Here is an 18,797-nt window from a genome sequence, read left to right as displayed (position 1 = left end):
GGGCACGCAGCGTGACAAAGGCTGACTGCAAGCGCCCTGCGTGCCATAGCTCTTCCCCAAGGGCTTGGTCTCGGGGCGGCCCCATGCCTGCTTTGCAGAGCCACAGGGAAGAGCGGGCTCCCATCCCTGGGCAAGAAGGCGGCCTGGCAAAGGCCTCCCGCACGCCAGGGACCGCGTGACGTGCGCCGTGTGGCTATTATCTACAGAGGGGCGAGGTTACGAAATGCCAAATCAACGGCACTCCTCTCGGGCACTGCCTGCTCAGCACGATGCATCACTCGCCAGCCCAACGGAGCCGGCCCCCGGGCGCCTGCAGGCGTTGGCCATCGACCTCTGCAAGTCTGGGGGAGAAAGGCCCCTCGTGCTCTTCCCCGAGGTGCCTGGTGCAAGGAGCACAGAGATGTGCTCCCAGGGCAGAGTCCAAGGCAGGCAGCGAGGAGCTGCAGCAGCAGGCACCTCTCCTGCCGTGCGCGGCCCCCAGCAGGGAGACGCCTGCTGTCACTTAGCCCACGAAGCAGAAAGGGGAGGAAAGCCTCGGAAGCGGCATGTGCTGGTCTGGCGTGGGGATGCTGACTCAGGGAGGGGCAGGAGCCGGACAGCCCTGTTGTCGTCGGCAGGAGGGAGTGCCGCCTCTGCAGATTGGCCCAGGTGGTGCTGAGCAATGGCGGGGCCAGTATAAAAGCTCTGCCTCTGCCAGGCTCTCCCATCCACTGCTCTGGTCGCCTTCTCCTCGGGGAACAGGGTAAGTCTGCGAGCGCTTCTCCTCCTTGCCCCTTGCCCCTTGCTCCGGCCCTGGCCCCTGCGCCTCGGACGCTCCCCTAAGCTGCTCTCTTGCAACCTCTGCCCTCTTGCAGAGCACCGTCCGATCCCACGCAAAGATGTCTTGCTACGACCTGTGCCCACCGAAAACCAGCGTCGCTGTCCCCCAGCCCATCGCTGAGAGCTGCAACGAGCTGTGCGCCCGCCAGTGCCCCGACTCGACGGCCCTCATCCAGCCGCCCCCGTCGTCGTCACCTTCCCCGGCCCCATCCTCAGCTCCTTCCCCCAGCAAGCCGTGGTGGGCTCCTCCGGAGCACCCGCCTTCGGGGGCTCCCTGGGGCTGGGGGGCCTCTACGGCGCCGGGGCCACGCTGGGCTCGGGGGGCCTCTGCACCTTTGGCAGACCCTACGCTTCCCCTGCCTGCAGCCCTTGCGCCTTGCCCCGCTACAGCAAGAAGCTGTGGGACACCTGCGGGCCCTGCTAGACTCAGCCCAGCCCCTGGCACTGCCCCCAGCCCAAACGCCAATGCCACCACCACCCATGCAGGGCTGAGCTGGAGGGCACGAGGCCCTGAGGAGTGCTGAGCATCCCCAGCCCCAGCCAACGCCTGGGCAGCTGCCAGCGTCCAACGCGCTCGGCGCTTCCCGGCCCTCTTCTCCTGCCCTCTGCTCTCCTCCCCTGCCCTCTCTTGCCAGCTGTGGGACGGGGCAGGAGGCGGAGCCAAAAGGCTCTGCCAGGCTGCAGGGCCAAGGCCTTGCCATCTGGAATGCCACCACTCCAGGGGGGCAGCGGGAGCGAGAAGCAATGCTCTGGAGAAGATCCCGCTGCCTCCTCCAACACGGGGCAACCAGGCTCTCTGGGTCTTGCCCACCATCTCTCTGACAGCCTCTCCTGCCCCTCTGGGCACAATAAAGGTTTCCTGCATCCAAGTCCTGTCTCCCTCCCTCCTTGTCCCAAGTCGGGAAGGCCCCTGGGGGCGGGTGCCTGTCAGCTGTGGGAGGGCAAGTGCTGGTCCTGAGCTGCCCAGGCGAGGTGAGGGTGGGCAGTGTTGGGAGAGGGAGGAGGCAGGCAGCAGGCAGCAGGCAGCAGGCAGCAGGCAGCAGGCAGGGGAGAGAGAGCCTTTTGGTGGGGCTTGCAGGAGCTGGGCAAAGGGCAGAGAGCAGGACAGGCGCTGGCAGGGCTCCTTTGCCTGGCCTTCTCAGCCCGGGAACAGCCCCAGCGCTGCCAGGTCCCTCAGCTCCGCAGAAGCACGGCAGCATCTCCGGGCATCCGCGCAGAGGAGGCTGGAGGAGAGCCAGTGTTAAACCCCACGCCTGGGAAACGGCCGTCTCCTGTGGAAGAGCAGCTTGTGAGGAGAGGCCCCGGGGGTGCTGAGGGACAGCAAGGGGAGCCTGAGCCGGCAAGGTGCCTTGGGGGAAAGGCGGCCAGCGGTGTCCTGGGCTGCATGCGGAGGAGCGTGGCCGGCAGGTGGAGGGAGGGGATCCTGGCCCTCCACTGGGCACTGGCAAGGCAACCCCTGCGGTGCTGTGTCCAGGGCTGGGCTGCCCAGCACAGGAGAGAGGTGGGGCTACTGGCGAGAGCCCGGCAAAGGGCTGCACGCAGATGCTGAAGGGACAGGGAGCATCTGTCCTCTGGGCAGAGCCTGAGAGAGCCGGGACTGTTGCTCCTGGTGCAGAGGAGGCTCAGGGGGGGATCTCGTCAATGTGCACACATGCCCGAAGGGAAGGCGTCAAGGAGATGGAGCCAGGCTCTCTTCAGAGGTGTGCCGTGCCAGGAGGAGAGGCAATGGGCACCAGCTGAAAGACAGGAGGCTCCGCCTCAACGTCCCAAAGCACTTTTTCACTGTGAGGGTGACTGAGCACTGGCACAGGTTGCGCTGTGAGGTTGTGGAGTCTCCTTCCTTGGAGACGTGCAAAAGCCGTCTGGACGTGGGGCTGGGCAGCTGGCTCTGGGGGACCCTGCTTGAGGCGGCAGCATGACGAGATGCCCTCCAAAGGCTCCTGCCACAAGACTCAGGCTGCAATTTCTGTGATTTTGTGTCTGCAGCAGAGAACCGAGGAGCACGGAGTGTGTTGGTGCGTGCCGGGGGCGAGAACTGGAAGGGGAGAGGGAAGGGGACGGGGAAGAAGAAGAGGAAAGGGCGGGGGAAGGGGAAGAAGAAAAGGAAAGGAAAGGGGAAGGGGAAGGGGAAGGGGAAGGAGGAGAAGGAGAGGATAGAGAAGGAGAAGGGGAAGGGGGAGAAGAAGAGGAAAGGGAAGAGAAAAGTGGATTTCCTGTCTCTCGCAGGGCCTTTAGCCGAGCCGTGGAGGCACGAGAGTGGCTGGAGCCGTGGCAGCCATTGCCCCTGGCTGCCTCCAAGGCCAGGGAGCAGAGCTGCTCATGGCCAGGGTTGGCTGGAGGTCTGCAGGCGCCCCCGGGCTGCATGTCCTGCAGGCAGGGGGGTCCCCCGCCTTCAGGCAGGGCCCTTGGAGCTCAGCTGCAGGAGCATGCGTGGCGAGAGCTGCCAGGGCTGTGGGGTCTCGCCAAAGGCGCATCAGCCTGGCTCTGCTGGGGCTGAGAGAGTGTCCTGGCCCAGGTGGCGGGGGCCACGTGCAGGGCGAGGGAGCCCTGCAGCCCACGCTGGGCCTCGAAAGGAGAAATGGAGAGGCAGGTGTTGGATGGACGATTGTTTTATTGCAGTGCAGGAAAGCACCCGCTGGAGAAAGACACAGGAGGCAGAAAGAGGCAGGTTGTGCACCCGGGCTTCAAGAGAGGTGTTCCTTCAGGCTTCTGCCAGGCGGTGGTCCTTGCAGAGACAAGCTAGTGGGCTGGGGGACGAGGGCGGAGTCGCGCATGTGGGCAGAGGCAGCAGGAAGGAGGAGGAGGAGGAGAGGCGGCGTGGGGAGAGGGGAAGGAGAGGAGAAAGGAGAGGAGGCATAAGGCTGAGGTGGCGCGGGGACTCTGGGGTTTTTGGGTCTAGCAGGGCCCGCAGGTGTCCCACAGCTTCTTGCTGTAGCGGGGCAAGGCGCAAGGGCTGCAGGCAGGGGAAGCGTAGGGTCTGCCAAAGGTGCAGAGGCCCCCCGAGCCCAGCGTGGCCCCGGCGCCGTAGAGGCCCCCCAGCCCCAGGGAGCCCCCGAAGGCGGGTGCTCCGGAGGAGCCCACCACGGCTTGCTGGGGGAAGGAGCTGAGGATGGGGCCGGGGAAGGTGACGACGACGGGGGGCGGCTGGATGAGGGCCGTCGAGTCGGGGCACTGGCGGGCGCACAGCTCGTTGCAGCTCTCAGCGATGGGCTGGGGGACAGCGACGCTGGTTTTCGGTGGGCACAGGTCGTAGCAAGACATCTTTGTGCGAGAGAGCGGAGCCTGAAACACAAGGCCCCAAGGAGAGGTGTCATGAGCGAGGAGGCGATCCCCCGAGCGAGCAGTGCCCTCTTCCCAGAGCTGCCCTGCAGCTGGAGGGGCCAGAGCCACCGCCTTGCCCGCCCTGCCCACCGCTTGCCCTCTGCCCAGCCAGCCCCGCTCCGCGCCCTGCTCTCTGCACCCCTCGCCTTGCCCTCTCTCCGCACACAGAGGGCACGCAAGCCCTCCGCGAGAGCCTGTGCAGGGCCTGGCTCTGCACGTCCCGGCCACGGGGCTCCTTCCTCCTCCCGCCGTGGCTCAGCCGGCCCTGGCCGTCCAAGCCTGCTGCCAGCACTTCCGCTGCCAGGAGAGCTCTCCTGGCCAGGGAGGCTCCACGCCGACCCCTGCCACAGGAGGCACAGGCCCACAGGCACCCACCTACCCTTTCCCTGAGCAGAGCGAGGCAGGAGCGGCGGATGCCAGCGCTTGCCGAGGGCAGCGCTTTTATGCCTGGCCAGCGAGCGCGGGGAGGAGCTGGCCACGCTGGGGGCACGTGGCCCGTGGCGGCCGAGCCCCTGCCTCCTCCCTGCGTGGCACGGGGCTGTTTTGCTGACGCCGTTTCCTCACCAGCCCCAACCCGCTCTATCAGCCCCTGCAATTACCCCGCTCGGACGCTCGCCAGCTGCCACCTAATGGGCCAAATTAGGCCCACTGTCTTTTCATTATCTCGGTGTGTAAGAGGGCACGCAGCGTGACAAAGGCTGACTGCAAGCGCCCTGCGTGCCATAGCTCTTCCCCAAGGGCTTGGTCTCGGGGCGGCCCCATGCCTGCTTTGCAGAGCCACAGGGAAGAGCGGGCTCCCATCCCTGGGCAAGAAGGCGGCCTGGCAAAGGCCTCCCGCACGCCAGGGACCGCGTGACGTGCGCCGTGTGGCTATTATCTACAGAGGGGCGAGGTTACGAAATGCCAAATCAACGGCACTCCTCTCGGGCACTGCCTGCTCAGCACGATGCATCACTCGCCAGCCCAACGGAGCCGGCCCCCGGGCGCCTGCAGGCGTTGGCCATCGACCTCTGCAAGTCTGGGGGAGAAAGGCCCCTCGTGCTCTTCCCCGAGGTGCCTGGTGCAAGGAGCACAGAGATGTGCTCCCAGGGCAGAGTCCAAGGCAGGCAGCGAGGAGCTGCAGCAGCAGGCACCTCTCCTGCCGTGCGCGGCCCCCAGCAGGGAGACGCCTGCTGTCACTTAGCCCACGAAGCAGAAAGGGGAGGAAAGCCTCGGAAGCGGCATGTGCTGGTCTGGCGTGGGGATGCTGACTCAGGGAGGGGCAGGAGCCGGACAGCCCTGTTGTCGTCGGCAGGAGGGAGTGCCGCCTCTGCAGATTGGCCCAGGTGGTGCTGAGCAATGGCGGGGCCAGTATAAAAGCTCTGCCTCTGCCAGGCTCTCCCATCCACTGCTCTGGTCGCCTTCTCCTCGGGGAACAGGGTAAGTCTGCGAGCGCTTCTCCTCCTTGCCCCTTGCCCCTTGCTCCGGCCCTGGCCCCTGCGCCTCGGACGCTCCCCTAAGCTGCTCTCTTGCAACCTCTGCCCTCTTGCAGAGCACCGTCCGATCCCACGCAAAGATGTCTTGCTACGACCTGTGCCCACCGAAAACCAGCGTCGCTGTCCCCCAGCCCATCGCTGAGAGCTGCAACGAGCTGTGCGCCCGCCAGTGCCCCGACTCGACGGCCCTCATCCAGCCGCCCCCGTCGTCGTCACCTTCCCCGGCCCCATCCTCAGCTCCTTCCCCCAGCAAGCCGTGGTGGGCTCCTCCGGAGCACCCGCCTTCGGGGGCTCCCTGGGGCTGGGGGGCCTCTACGGCGCCGGGGCCACGCTGGGCTCGGGGGCCTCTGCACCTTTGGCAGACCCTACGCTTCCCCTGCCTGCAGCCCTTGCGCCTTGCCCCGCTACAGCAAGAAGCTGTGGGACACCTGCGGGCCCTGCTAGACTCAGCCCAGCCCCTGGCACTGCCCCCAGCCCAAACGCCAATGCCACCACCACCCATGCAGGGCTGAGCTGGAGGGCACGAGGCCCTGAGGAGTGCTGAGCATCCCCAGCCCCAGCCGACGCCTGGGCAGCTGCCAGCGTCCAACGCGCTCGGCGCTTCCCGGCCCTCTTCTCCTGCCCTCTGCTCTCCTCCCCTGCCCTCTCTTGCCAGCTGTGGGACGGGGCAGGAGGCGGAGCCAAAAGGCTCTGCCAGGCTGCAGGGCCAAGGCCTTGCCATCTGGAATGCCACCACTCCAGGGGGGCAGCGGGAGCGAGAAGCAATGCTCTGGAGAAGATCCCGCTGCCTCCTCCAACACGGGGCAACCAGGCTCTCTGGGTCTTGCCCACCATCTCTCTGACAGCCTCTCCTGCCCCTCTGGGCACAATAAAGGTTTCCTGCATCCAAGTCCTGTCTCCCTCCCTCCTTGTCCCAAGTCGGGAAGGCCCCTGGGGGCGGGTGCCTGTCAGCTGTGGGAGGGCAAGTGCTGGTCCTGAGCTGCCCAGGCGAGGTGAGGGTGGGCAGTGTTGGGAGAGGGAGGAGGCAGGCAGCAGGCAGCAGGCAGCAGGCAGCAGGCAGCAGGCAGCAGGCAGGGGAGAGAGAGCCTTTTGGTGGGGCTTGCAGGAGCTGGGCAAAGGGCAGAGAGCAGGACAGGCGCTGGCAGGGCTCCTTTGCCTGGCCTTCTCAGCCCGGGAACAGCCCCAGCGCTGCCAGGTCCCTCAGCTCCGCAGAAGCACGGCAGCATCTCCGGGCATCCGCGCAGAGGAGGCTGGAGGAGAGCCAGTGTTAAACCCCACGCCTGGGAAACGGCCGTCTCCTGTGGAAGAGCAGCTTGTGAGGAGAGGCCCCGGGGGTGCTGAGGGACAGCAAGGGGAGCCTGAGCCGGCAAGGTGCCTTGGGGGAAAGGCGGCCAGCGGTGTCCTGGGCTGCATGCGGAGGAGCGTGGCCGGCAGGTGGAGGGAGGGGATCCTGGCCCTCCACTGGGCACTGGCAAGGCAACCCCTGCGGTGCTGTGTCCAGGGCTGGGCTGCCCAGCACAGGAGAGAGGTGGGGCTACTGGCGAGAGCCCGGCAAAGGGCTGCACGCAGATGCTGAAGGGACAGGGAGCATCTGTCCTCTGGGCAGAGCCTGAGAGAGCCGGGACTGTTGCTCCTGGTGCAGAGGAGGCTCAGGGGGGGATCTCGTCAATGTGCACACATGCCCGAAGGGAAGGCGTCAAGGAGATGGAGCCAGGCTCTCTTCAGAGGTGTGCCGTGCCAGGAGGAGAGGCAATGGGCACCAGCTGAAAGACAGGAGGCTCCGCCTCAACGTCCCAAAGCACTTTTTCACTGTGAGGGTGACTGAGCACTGGCACAGGTTGCGCTGTGAGGTTGTGGAGTCTCCTTCCTTGGAGACGTGCAAAAGCCGTCTGGACGTGGGGCTGGGCAGCTGGCTCTGGGGGACCCTGCTTGAGGCGGCAGCATGACGAGATGCCCTCCAAAGGCTCCTGCCACAAGACTCAGGCTGCAATTTCTGTGATTTTGTGTCTGCAGCAGAGAACCGAGGAGCACGGAGTGTGTTGGTGCGTGCCGGGGGCGAGAACTGGAAGGGGAGAGGGAAGGGGACGGGGAAGAAGAAGAGGAAAGGGCGGGGGAAGGGGAAGAAGAAAAGGAAAGGAAAGGGGAAGGGGAAGGGGAAGGGGAAGGAGGAGAAGGAGAGGATAGAGAAGGAGAAGGGGAAGGGGGAGAAGAAGAGGAAAGGGAAGAGAAAAGTGGATTTCCTGTCTCTCGCAGGGCCTTTAGCCGAGCCGTGGAGGCACGAGAGTGGCTGGAGCCGTGGCAGCCATTGCCCCTGGCTGCCTCCAAGGCCAGGGAGCAGAGCTGCTCATGGCCAGGGTTGGCTGGAGGTCTGCAGGCGCCCCCGGGCTGCATGTCCTGCAGGCAGGGGGCCCCCGCCTTCAGGCAGGGCCCTTGGAGCTCAGCTGCAGGAGCATGCGTGGCGAGAGCTGCCAGGGCTGTGGGGTCTCGCCAAAGGCGCATCAGCCTGGCTCTGCTGGGGCTGAGAGAGTGTCCTGGCCCAGGTGGCGGGGGCCACGTGCAGGGCGAGGGAGCCCTGCAGCCCACGCTGGGCCTCGAAAGGAGAAATGGAGAGGCAGGTGTTGGATGGACGATTGTTTTATTGCAGTGCAGGAAAGCACCCGCTGGAGAAAGACACAGGAGGCAGAAAGAGGCAGGTTGTGCACCCGGGCTTCAAGAGAGGTGTTCCTTCAGGCTTCTGCCAGGCGGTGGTCCTTGCAGAGACAAGCTAGTGGGCTGGGGGACGAGGGCGGAGTCGCGCATGTGGGCAGAGGCAGCAGGAAGGAGGAGGAGGAGGAGAGGCGGCGTGGGGAGAGGGGAAGGAGAGGAGAAAGGAGAGGAGGCATAAGGCTGAGGTGGCGCGGGGACTCTGGGGTTTTTGGGTCTAGCAGGGCCCGCAGGTGTCCCACAGCTTCTTGCTGTAGCGGGGCAAGGCGCAAGGGCTGCAGGCAGGGGAAGCGTAGGGTCTGCCAAAGGTGCAGAGGCCCCCGAGCCCAGCGTGGCCCCGGCGCCGTAGAGGCCCCCCAGCCCCAGGGAGCCCCCGAAGGCGGGTGCTCCGGAGGAGCCCACCACGGCTTGCTGGGGGAAGGAGCTGAGGATGGGGCCGGGGAAGGTGACGACGACGGGGGGCGGCTGGATGAGGGCCGTCGAGTCGGGGCACTGGCGGGCGCACAGCTCGTTGCAGCTCTCAGCGATGGGCTGGGGGACAGCGACGCTGGTTTTCGGTGGGCACAGGTCGTAGCAAGACATCTTTGTGCGAGAGAGCGGAGCCTGAAACACAAGGCCCCAAGGAGAGGTGTCATGAGCGAGGAGGCGATCCCCCGAGCGAGCAGTGCCCTCTTCCCAGAGCTGCCCTGCAGCTGGAGGGGCCAGAGCCACCGCCTTGCCCGCCCTGCCCACCGCTTGCCCTCTGCCCAGCCAGCCCCGCTCCGCGCCCTGCTCTCTGCACCCCTCGCCTTGCCCTCTCTCCGCACACAGAGGGCACGCAAGCCCTCCGCGAGAGCCTGTGCAGGGCCTGGCTCTGCACATCCCGGCCACGGGGCTCCTTCCTCCTCCCGCCGTGGCTCAGCCGGCCCTGGCCGTCCAAGCCTGCTGCCAGCACTTCCGCTGCCAGGAGAGCTCTCCTGGCCAGGGAGGCTCCACGCCGACCCCTGCCACAGGAGGCACAGGCCCACAGGCACCCACCTACCCTTTCCCTGAGCAGAGCGAGGCAGGAGCGGCGGATGCCAGCGCTTGCCGAGGGCAGCGCTTTTATGCCTGGCCAGCGAGCGCGGGGAGGAGCTGGCCACGCTGGGGGCACGTGGCCCGTGGCGGCCGAGCCCCTGCCTCCTCCCTGCGTGGCACGGGGCTGTTTTGCTGACGCCGTTTCCTCACCAGCCCCAACCCGCTCTATCAGCCCCTGCAATTACCCCGCTCGGACGCTCGCCAGCTGCCACCTAATGGGCCAAATTAGGCCCACTGTCTTTTCATTATCTCGGTGTGTAAGAGGGCACGCAGCGTGACAAAGGCTGACTGCAAGCGCCCTGCGTGCCATAGCTCTTCCCCAAGGGCTTGGTCTCGGGGCGGCCCCATGCCTGCTTTGCAGAGCCACAGGGAAGAGCGGGCTCCCATCCCTGGGCAAGAAGGCGGCCTGGCAAAGGCCTCCCGCACGCCAGGGACCGCGTGACGTGCGCCGTGTGGCTATTATCTACAGAGGGGCGAGGTTACGAAATGCCAAATCAACGGCACTCCTCTCGGGCACTGCCTGCTCAGCACGATGCATCACTCGCCAGCCCAACGGAGCCGGCCCCCGGGCGCCTGCAGGCGTTGGCCATCGACCTCTGCAAGTCTGGGGGAGAAAGGCCCCTCGTGCTCTTCCCCGAGGTGCCTGGTGCAAGGAGCACAGAGATGTGCTCCCAGGGCAGAGTCCAAGGCAGGCAGCGAGGAGCTGCAGCAGCAGGCACCTCTCCTGCCGTGCGCGGCCCCCAGCAGGGAGACGCCTGCTGTCACTTAGCCCACGAAGCAGAAAGGGGAGGAAAGCCTCGGAAGCGGCATGTGCTGGTCTGGCGTGGGGATGCTGACTCAGGGAGGGGCAGGAGCCGGACAGCCCTGTTGTCGTCGGCAGGAGGGAGTGCCGCCTCTGCAGATTGGCCCAGGTGGTGCTGAGCAATGGCGGGGCCAGTATAAAAGCTCTGCCTCTGCCAGGCTCTCCCATCCACTGCTCTGGTCGCCTTCTCCTCGGGGAACAGGGTAAGTCTGCGAGCGCTTCTCCTCCTTGCCCCTTGCCCCTTGCTCCGGCCCTGGCCCCTGCGCCTCGGACGCTCCCCTAAGCTGCTCTCTTGCAACCTCTGCCCTCTTGCAGAGCACCGTCCGATCCCACGCAAAGATGTCTTGCTACGACCTGTGCCCACCGAAAACCAGCGTCGCTGTCCCCCAGCCCATCGCTGAGAGCTGCAACGAGCTGTGCGCCCGCCAGTGCCCCGACTCGACGGCCCTCATCCAGCCGCCCCCGTCGTCGTCACCTTCCCCGGCCCCATCCTCAGCTCCTTCCCCCAGCAAGCCGTGGTGGGCTCCTCCGGAGCACCCGCCTTCGGGGGCTCCCTGGGGCTGGGGGGCCTCTACGGCGCCGGGGCCACGCTGGGCTCGGGGGGCCTCTGCACCTTTGGCAGACCCTACGCTTCCCCTGCCTGCAGCCCTTGCGCCTTGCCCCGCTACAGCAAGAAGCTGTGGGACACCTGCGGGCCCTGCTAGACTCAGCCCAGCCCCTGGCACTGCCCCCAGCCCAAACGCCAATGCCACCACCACCCATGCAGGGCTGAGCTGGAGGGCACGAGGCCCTGAGGAGTGCTGAGCATCCCCAGCCCCAGCCGACGCCTGGGCAGCTGCCAGCGTCCAACGCGCTCGGCGCTTCCCGGCCCTCTTCTCCTGCCCTCTGCTCTCCTCCCCTGCCCTCTCTTGCCAGCTGTGGGACGGGGCAGGAGGCGGAGCCAAAAGGCTCTGCCAGGCTGCAGGGCCAAGGCCTTGCCATCTGGAATGCCACCACTCCAGGGGGGCAGCGGGAGCGAGAAGCAATGCTCTGGAGAAGATCCCGCTGCCTCCTCCAACACGGGGCAACCAGGCTCTCTGGGTCTTGCCCACCATCTCTCTGACAGCCTCTCCTGCCCCTCTGGGCACAATAAAGGTTTCCTGCATCCAAGTCCTGTCTCCCTCCCTCCTTGTCCCAAGTCGGGAAGGCCCCTGGGGGCGGGTGCCTGTCAGCTGTGGGAGGGCAAGTGCTGGTCCTGAGCTGCCCAGGCGAGGTGAGGGTGGGCAGTGTTGGGAGAGGGAGGAGGCAGGCAGCAGGCAGCAGGCAGCAGGCAGCAGGCAGCAGGCAGGGGAGAGAGAGCCTTTTGGTGGGGCTTGCAGGAGCTGGGCAAAGGGCAGAGAGCAGGACAGGCGCTGGCAGGGCTCCTTTGCCTGGCCTTCTCAGCCCGGGAACAGCCCCAGCGCTGCCAGGTCCCTCAGCTCCGCAGAAGCACGGCAGCATCTCCGGGCATCCGCGCAGAGGAGGCTGGAGGAGAGCCAGTGTTAAACCCCACGCCTGGGAAACGGCCGTCTCCTGTGGAAGAGCAGCTTGTGAGGAGAGGCCCCGGGGGTGCTGAGGGACAGCAAGGGGAGCCTGAGCCGGCAAGGTGCCTTGGGGGAAAGGCGGCCAGCGGTGTCCTGGGCTGCATGCGGAGGAGCGTGGCCGGCAGGTGGAGGGAGGGGATCCTGGCCCTCCACTGGGCACTGGCAAGGCAACCCCTGCGGTGCTGTGTCCAGGGCTGGGCTGCCCAGCACAGGAGAGAGGTGGGGCTACTGGCGAGAGCCCGGCAAAGGGCTGCACGCAGATGCTGAAGGGACAGGGAGCATCTGTCCTCTGGGCAGAGCCTGAGAGAGCCGGGACTGTTGCTCCTGGTGCAGAGGAGGCTCAGGGGGGATCTCGTCAATGTGCACACATGCCCGAAGGGAAGGCGTCAAGGAGATGGAGCCAGGCTCTCTTCAGAGGTGTGCCGTGCCAGGAGGAGAGGCAATGGGCACCAGCTGAAAGACAGGAGGCTCCGCCTCAACGTCCCAAAGCACTTTTTCACTGTGAGGGTGACTGAGCACTGGCACAGGTTGCGCTGTGAGGTTGTGGAGTCTCCTTCCTTGGAGACGTGCAAAAGCCGTCTGGACGTGGGGCTGGGCAGCTGGCTCTGGGGGACCCTGCTTGAGGCGGCAGCATGACGAGATGCCCTCCAAAGGCTCCTGCCACAAGACTCAGGCTGCAATTTCTGTGATTTTGTGTCTGCAGCAGAGAACCGAGGAGCACGGAGTGTGTTGGTGCGTGCCGGGGGCGAGAACTGGAAGGGGAGAGGGAAGGGGACGGGGAAGAAGAAGAGGAAAGGGCGGGGGAAGGGGAAGAAGAAAAGGAAAGGAAAGGGGAAGGGGAAGGGGAAGGGGAAGGAGGAGAAGGAGAGGATAGAGAAGGAGAAGGGGAAGGGGGAGAAGAAGAGGAAAGGGAAGAGAAAAGTGGATTTCCTGTCTCTCGCAGGGCCTTTAGCCGAGCCGTGGAGGCACGAGAGTGGCTGGAGCCGTGGCAGCCATTGCCCCTGGCTGCCTCCAAGGCCAGGGAGCAGAGCTGCTCATGGCCAGGGTTGGCTGGAGGTCTGCAGGCGCCCCCGGGCTGCATGTCCTGCAGGCAGGGGAGCCCCCGCCTTCAGGCAGGGCCCTTGGAGCTCAGCTGCAGGAGCATGCGTGGCGAGAGCTGCCAGGGCTGTGGGGTCTCGCCAAAGGCGCATCAGCCTGGCTCTGCTGGGGCTGAGAGAGTGTCCTGGCCCAGGTGGCGGGGGCCACGTGCAGGGCGAGGGAGCCCTGCAGCCCACGCTGGGCCTCGAAAGGAGAAATGGAGAGGCAGGTGTTGGATGGACGATTGTTTTATTGCAGTGCAGGAAAGCACCCGCTGGAGAAAGACACAGGAGGCAGAAAGAGGCAGGTTGTGCACCCGGGCTTCAAGAGAGGTGTTCCTTCAGGCTTCTGCCAGGCGGTGGTCCTTGCAGAGACAAGCTAGTGGGCTGGGGGACGAGGGCGGAGTCGCGCATGTGGGCAGAGGCAGCAGGAAGGAGGAGGAGGAGGAGAGGCGGCGTGGGGAGAGGGGAAGGAGAGGAGAAAGGAGAGGAGGCATAAGGCTGAGGTGGCGCGGGGACTCTGGGGTTTTTGGGTCTAGCAGGGCCCGCAGGTGTCCCACAGCTTCTTGCTGTAGCGGGGCAAGGCGCAAGGGCTGCAGGCAGGGGAAGCGTAGGGTCTGCCAAAGGTGCAGAGGCCCCCCGAGCCCAGCGTGGCCCCGGCGCCGTAGAGGCCCCCCAGCCCCAGGGAGCCCCCGAAGGCGGGTGCTCCGGAGGAGCCCACCACGGCTTGCTGGGGGAAGGAGCTGAGGATGGGGCCGGGGAAGGTGACGACGACGGGGGGCGGCTGGATGAGGGCCGTCGAGTCGGGGCACTGGCGGGCGCACAGCTCGTTGCAGCTCTCAGCGATGGGCTGGGGGACAGCGACGCTGGTTTTCGGTGGGCACAGGTCGTAGCAAGACATCTTTGTGCGAGAGAGCGGAGCCTGAAACACAAGGCCCCAAGGAGAGGTGTCATGAGCGAGGAGGCGATCCCCCGAGCGAGCAGTGCCCTCTTCCCAGAGCTGCCCTGCAGCTGGAGGGGCCAGAGCCACCGCCTTGCCCGCCCTGCCCACCGCTTGCCCTCTGCCCAGCCAGCCCCGCTCCGCGCCCTGCTCTCTGCACCCCTCGCCTTGCCCTCTCTCCGCACACAGAGGGCACGCAAGCCCTCCGCGAGAGCCTGTGCAGGGCCTGGCTCTGCACGTCCCGGCCACGGGGCTCCTTCCTCCTCCCGCCGTGGCTCAGCCGGCCCTGGCCGTCCAAGCCTGCTGCCAGCACTTCCGCTGCCAGGAGAGCTCTCCTGGCCAGGGAGGCTCCACGCCGACCCCTGCCACAGGAGGCACAGGCCCACAGGCACCCACCTACCCTTTCCCTGAGCAGAGCGAGGCAGGAGCGGCGGATGCCAGCGCTTGCCGAGGGCAGCGCTTTTATGCCTGGCCAGCGAGCGCGGGGAGGAGCTGGCCACGCTGGGGGCACGTGGCCCGTGGCGGCCGAGCCCCTGCCTCCTCCCTGCGTGGCACGGGGCTGTTTTGCTGACGCCGTTTCCTCACCAGCCCCAACCCGCTCTATCAGCCCCTGCAATTACCCCGCTCGGACGCTCGCCAGCTGCCACCTAATGGGCCAAATTAGGCCCACTGTCTTTTCATTATCTCGGTGTGTAAGAGGGCACGCAGCGTGACAAAGGCTGACTGCAAGCGCCCTGCGTGCCATAGCTCTTCCCCAAGGGCTTGGTCTCGGGGCGGCCCCATGCCTGCTTTGCAGAGCCACAGGGAAGAGCGGGCTCCCATCCCTGGGCAAGAAGGCGGCCTGGCAAAGGCCTCCCGCACGCCAGGGACCGCGTGACGTGCGCCGTGTGGCTATTATCTACAGAGGGGCGAGGTTACGAAATGCCAAATCAACGGCACTCCTCTCGGGCACTGCCTGCTCAGCACGATGCATCACTCGCCAGCCCAACGGAGCCGGCCCCCGGGCGCCTGCAGGCGTTGGCCATCGACCTCTGCAAGTCTGGGGGAGAAAGGCCCCTCGTGCTCTTCCCCGAGGTGCCTGGTGCAAGGAGCACAGAGATGTGCTCCCAGGGCAGAGTCCAAGGCAGGCAGCGAGGAGCTGCAGCAGCAGGCACCTCTCCTGCCGTGCGCGGCCCCCAGCAGGGAGACGCCTGCTGTCACTTAGCCCACGAAGCAGAAAGGGGAGGAAAGCCTCGGAAGCGGCATGTGCTGGTCTGGCGTGGGGATGCTGACTCAGGGAGGGGCAGGAGCCGGACAGCCCTGTTGTCGTCGGCAGGAGGGAGTGCCGCCTCTGCAGATTGGCCCAGGTGGTGCTGAGCAATGGCGGGGCCAGTATAAAAGCTCTGCCTCTGCCAGGCTCTCCCATCCACTGCTCTGGTCGCCTTCTCCTCGGGGAACAGGGTAAGTCTGCGAGCGCTTCTCCTCCTTGCCCCTTGCCCCTTGCTCCGGCCCTGGCCCCTGCGCCTCGGACGCTCCCCTAAGCTGCTCTCTTGCAACCTCTGCCCTCTTGCAGAGCACCGTCCGATCCCACGCAAAGATGTCTTGCTACGACCTGTGCCCACCGAAAACCAGCGTCGCTGTCCCCCAGCCCATCGCTGAGAGCTGCAACGAGCTGTGCGCCCGCCAGTGCCCCGACTCGACGGCCCTCATCCAGCCGCCCCCGTCGTCGTCACCTTCCCCGGCCCCATCCTCAGCTCCTTCCCCCAGCAAGCCGTGGTGGGCTCCTCCGGAGCACCCGCCTTCGGGGGCTCCCTGGGGCTGGGGGCCTCTACGGCGCCGGGGCCACGCTGGGCTCGGGGGGCCTCTGCACCTTTGGCAGACCCTACGCTTCCCCTGCCTGCAGCCCTTGCGCCTTGCCCCGCTACAGCAAGAAGCTGTGGGACACCTGCGGGCCCTGCTAGACTCAGCCCAGCCCCTGGCACTGCCCCCAGCCCAAACGCCAATGCCACCACCACCCATGCAGGGCTGAGCTGGAGGGCACGAGGCCCTGAGGAGTGCTGAGCATCCCCAGCCCCAGCCGACGCCTGGGCAGCTGCCAGCGTCCAACGCGCTCGGCGCTTCCCGGCCCTCTTCTCCTGCCCTCTGCTCTCCTCCCCTGCCCTCTCTTGCCAGCTGTGGGACGGGGCAGGAGGCGGAGCCAAAAGGCTCTGCCAGGCTGCAGGGCCAAGGCCTTGCCATCTGGAATGCCACCACTCCAGGGGGGCAGCGGGAGCGAGAAGCAATGCTCTGGAGAAGATCCCGCTGCCTCCTCCAACACGGGGCAACCAGGCTCTCTGGGTCTTGCCCACCATCTCTCTGACAGCCTCTCCTGCCCCTCTGGGCACAATAAAGGTTTCCTGCATCCAAGTCCTGTCTCCCTCCCTCCTTGTCCCAAGTCGGGAAGGCCCCTGGGGGCGGGTGCCTGTCAGCTGTGGGAGGGCAAGTGCTGGTCCTGAGCTGCCCAGGCGAGGTGAGGGTGGGCAGTGTTGGGAGAGGGAGGAGGCAGGCAGCAGGCAGCAGGCAGCAGGCAGCAGGCAGCAGGCAGCAGGCAGGGGAGAGAGAGCCTTTTGGTGGGGCTTGCAGGAGCTGGGCAAAGGGCAGAGAGCAGGACAGGCGCTGGCAGGGCTCCTTTGCCTGGCCTTCTCAGCCCGGGAACAGCCCCAGCGCTGCCAGGTCCCTCAGCTCCGCAGAAGCACGGCAGCATCTCCGGGCATCCGCGCAGAGGAGGCTGGAGGAGAGCCAGTGTTAAACCCCACGCCTGGGAAACGGCCGTCTCCTGTGGAAGAGCAGCTTGTGAGGAGAGGCCCCGGGGGTGCTGAGGGACAGCAAGGGGAGCCTGAGCCGGCAAGGTGCCTTGGGGGAAAGGCGGCCAGCGGTGTCCTGGGCTGCATGCGGAGGAGCGTGGCCGGCAGGTGGAGGGAGGGGATCCTGGCCCTCCACTGGGCACTGGCAAGGCAACCCCTGCGGTGCTGTGTCCAGGGCTGGGCTGCCCAGCACAGGAGAGAGGTGGGGCTACTGGCGAGAGCCCGGCAAAGGGCTGCACGCAGATGCTGAAGGGACAGGGAGCATCTGTCCTCTGGGCAGAGCCTGAGAGAGCCGGGACTGTTGCTCCTGGTGCAGAGGAGGCTCAGGGGGGGATCTCGTCAATGTGCACACATGCCCGAAGGGAAGGCGTCAAGGAGATGGAGCCAGGCTCTCTTCAGAGGTGTGCCGTGCCAGGAGGAGAGGCAATGGGCACCAGCTGAAAGACAGGAGGCTCCGCCTCAACGTCCCAAAGCACTTTTTCACTGTGAGGGTGACTGAGCACTGGCACAGGTTGCGCTGTGAGGTTGTGGAGTCTCCTTCCTTGGAGACGTGCAAAAGCCGTCTGGACGTGGGGCTGGGCAGCTGGCTCTGGGGGACCCTGCTTGAGGCGGCAGCATGACGAGATGCCCTCCAAAGGCTCCTGCCACAAGACTCAGGCTGCAATTTCTGTGATTTTGTGTCTGCAGCAGAGAACCGAGGAGCACGGAGTGTGTTGGTGCGTGCCGGGGGCGAGAACTGGAAGGGGAGAGGGAAGGGGACGGGGAAGAAGAAGAGGAAAGGGCGGGGGAAGGGGAAGAAGAAAAGGAAAGGAAAGGGGAAGGGGAAGGGGAAGGGGAAGGAGGAGAAGGAGAGGATAGAGAAGGAGAAGGGGAAGGGGGAGAAGAAGAGGAAAGGGAAGAGAAAAGTGGATTTCCTGTCTCTCGCAGGGCCTTTAGCCGAGCCGTGGAGGCACGAGAGTGGCTGGAGCCGTGGCAGCCATTGCCCCTGGCTGCCTCCAAGGCCAGGGAGCAGAGCTGCTCATGGCCAGGGTTGGCTGGAGGTCTGCAGGCGCCCCCGGGCTGCATGTCCTGCAGGCAGGGGAGCCCCCCGCCTTCAGGCAGGGCCCTTGGAGCTCAGCTGCAGGAGCATGCGTGGCGAGAGCTGCCAGGGCTGTGGGGTCTCGCCAAAGGCGCATCAGCCTGGCTCTGCTGGGGCTGAGAGAGTGTCCTGGCCCAGGTGGCGGGGGCCACGTGCAGGGCGAGGGAGCCCTGCAGCCCACGCTGGGCCTCGAAAGGAGAAATGGAGAGGCAGGTGTTGGATGGACGATTGTTTTATTGCAGTGCAGGAAAGCACCCGCTGGAGAAAGACACAGGAGGCAGAAAGAGGCAGGTTGTGCACCCGGGCTTCAAGAGAGGTGTTCCTTCAGGCTTCTGCCAGGCGGTGGTCCTTGCAGAGACAAGCTAGTGGGCTGGGGGACGAGGGCGGAGTCGCGCATGTGGGCAGAGGCAGCAGGAAGGAGGAGGAGGAGGAGAGGCGGCATGGGGAGAGGGGAAGGAGAGGAGAAAGGAGAGGAGGCATAAGGCTGAGGTGGCGCGGGGACTCTGGGGTTTTTGGGTCTAGCAGGGCCCGCAGGTGTCCCACAGCTTCTTGCTGTAGCGGGGCAAGGCGCAAGGGCTGCAGGCAGGGGAAGCGTAGGGTCTGCCAAAGGTGCAGAGGCCCCCGAGCCCAGCGTGGCCCCGGCGCCGTAGAGGCCCCCCAGCCCCAGGGAGCCCCCGAAGGCGGGTGCTCCGGAGGAGCCCACCACGGCTTGCTGGGGGAAGGAGCTGAGGATGGGGCCGGGGAAGGTGACGACGACGGGGGGCGGCTGGATGAGGGCCGTCGAGTCGGGGCACTGGCGGGCGCACAGCTCGTTGCAGCTCTCAGCGATGGGCTGGGGGACAGCGACGCTGGTTTTCGGTGGGCACAGGTCGTAGCAAGACATCTTTGTGCGAGAGAGCGGAGCCTGAAACACAAGGCCCCAAGGAGAGGTGTCATGAGCGAGGAGGCGATCCCCCGAGCGAGCAGTGCCCTCTTCCCAGAGCTGCCCTGCAGCTGGAGGGGCCAGAGCCACCGCCTTGCCCGCCCTGCCCACCGCTTGCCCTCTGCCCAGCCAGCCCCGCTCCGCGCCCTGCTCTCTGCACCCCTCGCCTTGCCCTCTCTCCGCACACAGAGGGCACGCAAGCCCTCCGCGAGAGCCTGTGC

General features: G+C 66.3%; 2 protein-coding genes and 6 pseudogenes across 2 annotated transcripts; 4 read left to right on the top strand and 4 right to left on the bottom strand.

The window, feature by feature from the left end:
• The first annotated feature begins 724 nt into the window (after positions 1-724).
• On the top strand, positions 725-1,630 carry LOC148053884 (scale keratin-like; annotated as a pseudogene).
• A 2,084-nt stretch (positions 1,631-3,714) lies between these two features.
• Positions 3,715-4,080, bottom strand: LOC148053883 (feather keratin 3-like). Its single transcript, XM_087772466.1, has one exon. The coding sequence runs from the start codon at positions 4,078-4,080 to the stop codon at positions 3,715-3,717; it is 366 nt and encodes a 121-aa protein (XP_087628592.1).
• Positions 4,081-5,541: 1,461 nt separating this feature from the next.
• On the top strand, positions 5,542-6,504 carry LOC148053882 (scale keratin-like; annotated as a pseudogene).
• A 2,031-nt stretch (positions 6,505-8,535) lies between these two features.
• On the bottom strand, positions 8,536-8,900 carry LOC148053881 (scale keratin-like; annotated as a pseudogene).
• Positions 8,901-10,361: 1,461 nt separating this feature from the next.
• Positions 10,362-11,325, top strand: LOC148053880 (scale keratin-like; annotated as a pseudogene).
• Positions 11,326-13,349: 2,024 nt separating this feature from the next.
• LOC148053879 (feather keratin 3-like) lies at positions 13,350-13,715 on the bottom strand. Its single transcript, XM_087772465.1, has one exon. It carries the CDS (start codon positions 13,713-13,715, stop codon positions 13,350-13,352), a length of 366 nt encoding a protein of 121 aa, XP_087628591.1.
• Positions 13,716-15,176: 1,461 nt separating this feature from the next.
• LOC148053878 (scale keratin-like) lies at positions 15,177-16,139 on the top strand (annotated as a pseudogene).
• Positions 16,140-18,172: 2,033 nt separating this feature from the next.
• LOC148053877 (scale keratin-like) lies at positions 18,173-18,537 on the bottom strand (annotated as a pseudogene).
• Positions 18,538-18,797: the final 260 nt, after the last annotated feature.

The sequence above is a fragment of the Nipponia nippon genome, unplaced genomic scaffold (genome assembly GCF_047370975.1).
Source record: "Nipponia nippon isolate SJK-2023a ecotype South Korea unplaced genomic scaffold, ASM4737097v1 scaffold_36, whole genome shotgun sequence".
Classification (NCBI taxonomy): Eukaryota; Metazoa; Chordata; class Aves; order Pelecaniformes; family Threskiornithidae; genus Nipponia; species Nipponia nippon.
The sequence above is the reverse complement of the archived record's forward strand: the minus strand, read 5'-3'. Positions and strand labels throughout refer to the sequence as shown.

Excerpts from the sequence above, each read along its gene's own strand:
- LOC148053883 (XM_087772466.1), bottom strand. The coding sequence starts at position 4,080 with ATGTCTTGCTACGACCTGTGCCCACCGAAAACCAGCGTCGCTGTCCCC.
- LOC148053879 (XM_087772465.1), bottom strand. The coding sequence starts at position 13,715 with ATGTCTTGCTACGACCTGTGCCCACCGAAAACCAGCGTCGCTGTCCCC.